This window comes from Piliocolobus tephrosceles, chromosome 1, assembly GCF_002776525.5.
Source record: "Piliocolobus tephrosceles isolate RC106 chromosome 1, ASM277652v3, whole genome shotgun sequence".
Taxonomy (NCBI): Eukaryota; Metazoa; Chordata; class Mammalia; order Primates; family Cercopithecidae; genus Piliocolobus; species Piliocolobus tephrosceles.
This window is the reverse complement of record NC_045434.1, coordinates 196,983,272-196,987,134: the sequence shown is the minus strand read 5'-3', so window position 1 is coordinate 196,987,134 and position 3,863 is coordinate 196,983,272. Positions and strand designations below refer to the sequence as shown.

Genomic DNA, 3,863 nt, shown 5'->3' with positions numbered 1-3,863 from the left:
CACTCCCCACACCCCATACATACACACACACTCCCCACACACATAAGCTGTAAAGCAGTGGGACCCTCACATGTGAGACGCCCACATAAGTGCCCCTGAGAGGCAGCCACATCTCAACACTGCGGACCATAATGACCTGGCTCCCTCCCCTGCATGTCCCTTCAGCCTGGACCTTGTCACGCGCACACTCCGTCACCGCATGATTGTGTCTAAACTCCTTGGCTTGGCATTCGAGGCCCTTCCTGGCACAGCTCAAGCCTCGCATCCCGACAGAGCTCAAGCCTCCCTTGCATTCCCCCGCTCAGCACTCCATGGGCATCTCTGTGCGCTGTATAGTTACTGGGCACCGAGCGGGAGTCGCATGCAATCCCTCCCCACAAAGAGCCCACGGGCTAGTAAGGGAGGCAGACCCGTGCACAGGCACTCATCACATACCCAGCGGGCACCTGATGGCAAGGTGGGCCCACCACCCAAGGGGAGTGCAGCCACTGAGGGCTTCTGATGGTGGCTGGCCTTGTTTCACTTAATCCCTGTGGCCACCCTCTGGGGAGGGACCATGAGCAGGGTTGTGAGAACGCTTGAGCCCCCCGAGTAGGGGATGAGGTGGGGAGGGTGCGCCACACCGAGAGGTGACAGTGCTCGGAGCTGCCCTGCCCATGATGGGCTGGAGAAGGGCTCCGAGCAGAGGCCAACCCATGACTTCCAGCCTGAGCCTGACCCCTCCTCTGCAACAGACTTGCCCCTCCTCAACATGCCAGGCCTGGCCCAGCCCTTCCCTTCCGTGGGGTACCTAGGAAGAAGAGAGGTGCCACTGCTGTCTTCCCTCCACACCAGAGCACAGTCCAGCCCAGCCTGGCCCCTTCCAGCTCCTCCCCAAAGCACATGCTTCATCTTGTCTGTTCCAATTTTTGCAGATGCTGGTCCATCTGGAACCCTTGCTGGGCCAGGACTTATTTATGGATCAGGGCTGGAGGGGGCCGGAAGGGCGGGTGTACCGTGTGGCTGGCCTCCTCTCGACCCCCATTCCTGGGTCCCCTCTGTCTTCGCCCTTTTGGTCCCTTGGTCCCCACACTTGTCTTTCTTCCTCTGCGTGTCTGTGTCTTCACTCTCTGGTTGACTGTGTGCAGCTGCGGAAGGTGAGGCTCTGCCCTTCACCCGCTTGATGGTCTTGGATGAGCCATTTAGGCCCAGTTGCCGTTCTCCCACCTGGGAAATGGGGTCGATAGCACCTACCTTGCAGGGTGCCCTGGAAGATTAAGTTATAAATAATACAGTGAGGCTCCTGGCCCACAATAAATGGTAGCTGTTGGTGTGTTCTCTCTCTCTTTCTGTCCCTCCTCCCCCACCCACTTTACCTCTCCCCTCTCTCTGCCCCCTTCTTCTGCTGAGGAGTTGAGAACACTCTGCCCATTCCCCCACCCCGCCTTCGGTCCACCCCCATCTTCTTTCTTCTCTCTGTTTCTCTGCTTAAGTGAATCAGAACACGGAACTGGTTTGTTCTTTGTTAAATCTATCAAATGCCTTTACGTTTCCCCCTTGTCAATTGTCAAAGCCTAGGAATGAAGCATTTTCTGTCTTGCATCTGCGGTGAAGTGTTCCTCAGGCAACCCGCCTTCCTCCTGGGTCGGCCCTGGGTGGACAGACCTCTGGGCTCAGCCACAGCCTGTGAGGCCCTGTTCCTTGGCTGGCCCACTGTCCAGCAGGCAGAGGCCACCAGGGCAGAGGGGGGGTGTTGCGACTCAATTCTTCTCTTTCCTGCTCCTTTGAACTCCATTTATCCCAATTTGCTAAACTTAAACTCAGTTTTTCCAGAGAGGCTCTACTTGAGGGCTTGGCCAGCTAAATTAAGGTTTTTCCTCCTCTTTCCCATGGCCTTTTATGAAGCTACCCAGCATTAATTATCATGTTTGTCACTGGGTAATAAAAACCTCTGAACTCCCTGCCACCAGATTATCTTTGTAAAGAAATGCAACTCACTTACAGTTAATAACCAGAGGCCCCGCCATCCCCAGCCTGCTAAGGCGAGGTGATTTATAGCACCCGCCGGATGAGCCCATGCATTTTTGTGCAGGACAAGCGCGCTCTAGACAGCCCAGATTTCCTCCGAGTCGCAGGCTGTGTCAGCTTTGCAGTCCCCGTTCCAGGTTCGGTGGCTGCTGGCGAGATGCCCACTTCCTACCCGTACAGGCACCAGGCCCCTGAGGCCAGGCGGGTGTGCGACGCTCTGCCCCAGGAGAGCCGGCAGCAGATGGAGATAATGTTCTTGTCCTCTTTCCCCTCACAGACCACGTCTCGGTTGGAGGACTCGGGGACAGTTTTTATGAATATTTGATCAAATCCTGGTTGATGTCGGGCAAGACAGATATGGAGGCTAAAAATATGTACTACGAAGCCTTGGAGGTAAGACAAGCACTGGATTATTCACAGGCCGCTGGTCACCAGCCTCCGGCTCTCTCACAGGCCCCTGAGTGCTGGGGGCTGTGGGGCCAGATGGGCAGAGGCTTGCTCCCACCCCCTGCAGTGAACTGGTGAGAAGATTGACAGGACAGCCCCCTCGCAGCCAGGCATTTTCCACCCCTGTGACCCTCCCACATGCTCTAAGACTGGGGCTGTGTTAGATGCAAAACCCAAGCTCGGGGAGGTAAAGTCATGTGTCTGAGGTTTCATAGGAAGTGACCGTCAGTCTGATTCAGAAACTGCCACCTGCTTGGTGTCTGTGCTTCGGCTGATGTGTCAGAGCCCAGAATGCAGCCAGACTGGGAGCTGGCACCCCCAAGGGTAGCTGCCAGAGTGAGACCCTCAGTCGTGTCTTCCTTGGACAACAGAGGTGACAGGAGAAGTATGTCCAAGCTGGAGGAGCATCCAGTTTTGCTCCTTCTCTTTATGTGGATGGAAACCAAGGCCTAGAGAGGGGAAGGCACTTGCCCAAGGCCACACAGCACAGAGCTGGCCAAGCTGGCACCACTGGTGGTCTGTCCATGGGGTGTGGAATGAACGAGGGCTGGAAGGCTGAGGTGAGTTCCTCCAAAGAGGAGAGACCAGGACAGAAGAGGGAAGCAGTTAGCCTGAGCCATTGGGAAGAGGGCTAGGGAATCCCACGACTCAACAGATACCTCGGAGCCCAACTAAGGAAAAGGCACTGGGCCGGCTCTGGGCCTCAGTTTCCCCATAAAGCAAGTTGAGCAAGTTGGATCTACTCTGCTACCATCTTGGTCTATACTACCTCCTTATTTCCTCTAACCTGGCTTCCCCTCTGCCCTGCTCTCTGAATGCTGTGTGGGGAACAGAAGCCAGAAGAGCTGGACATGCACATCCCTCTCTTCTCTGGCTTCCCTTAGCACCTGGAATAAATCCAACTCCTCTCCTTTAGCCATCGGGTCCGCCTTCCCTAGGCCCTGCTGATCACCCTGACTTCACGCCTGCCTCTCTGGGCCCTGGCACCAGTCTTCCTGCTCTTCCTCAGACACCCCAGGCGACTCCCACCTCAGGGCCTTTGCACTTGCTGTCCCCTCTGCCTGGAATATCATTCCAGTGGCTAGGTCCCACTCACTAGTCAACTGTCAATTCAGATGCCACTGAAACTACCATTCCCAGCCTGTCACATACCCAGGCTTATTCTCTTCACCTTCATCACCCTCTACAATTATCACAGGCACGTATTTGTTTACTTGCTCATTCTCTATCTTCCCCAAATAGAATGTCAGTTATCTGGGATCAGAGATCTTGTCTGCTCTTAAAACAGTGCCTGGCACATAGCAGGCACATGGTAACTGTTTTGTGAACAAATGAATGAATGCATGCATGCATGAATGCTGAAAGGATGGATGGAGGGAAGGATGGATGGATGGAGGGAGGGATGGATG

At 55.2% G+C, this 3,863-nt stretch overlaps 1 protein-coding gene across 3 annotated transcripts in view; it reads left to right on the top strand.

Annotated features, from left to right (window-relative positions):
* The window catches only part of MAN1C1 (mannosidase alpha class 1C member 1), a 174,916-nt gene that overhangs the window by 156,613 nt on the left and 14,440 nt on the right, over positions 1-3,863 (top strand). For all 3 annotated transcript variants that reach the window (XR_003309739.2, XM_023219589.2, XM_023219588.3), the window contains exon 8: positions 2,285-2,400. Coding sequence is in view for 2 of the 3 variants with exons in the window: in XM_023219589.2 (XP_023075357.1) it covers positions 2,285-2,400 (116 nt within the window). In the remaining variant the exon portion in view is untranslated. The remainder of the gene's footprint in view (positions 1-2,284; positions 2,401-3,863) is intronic.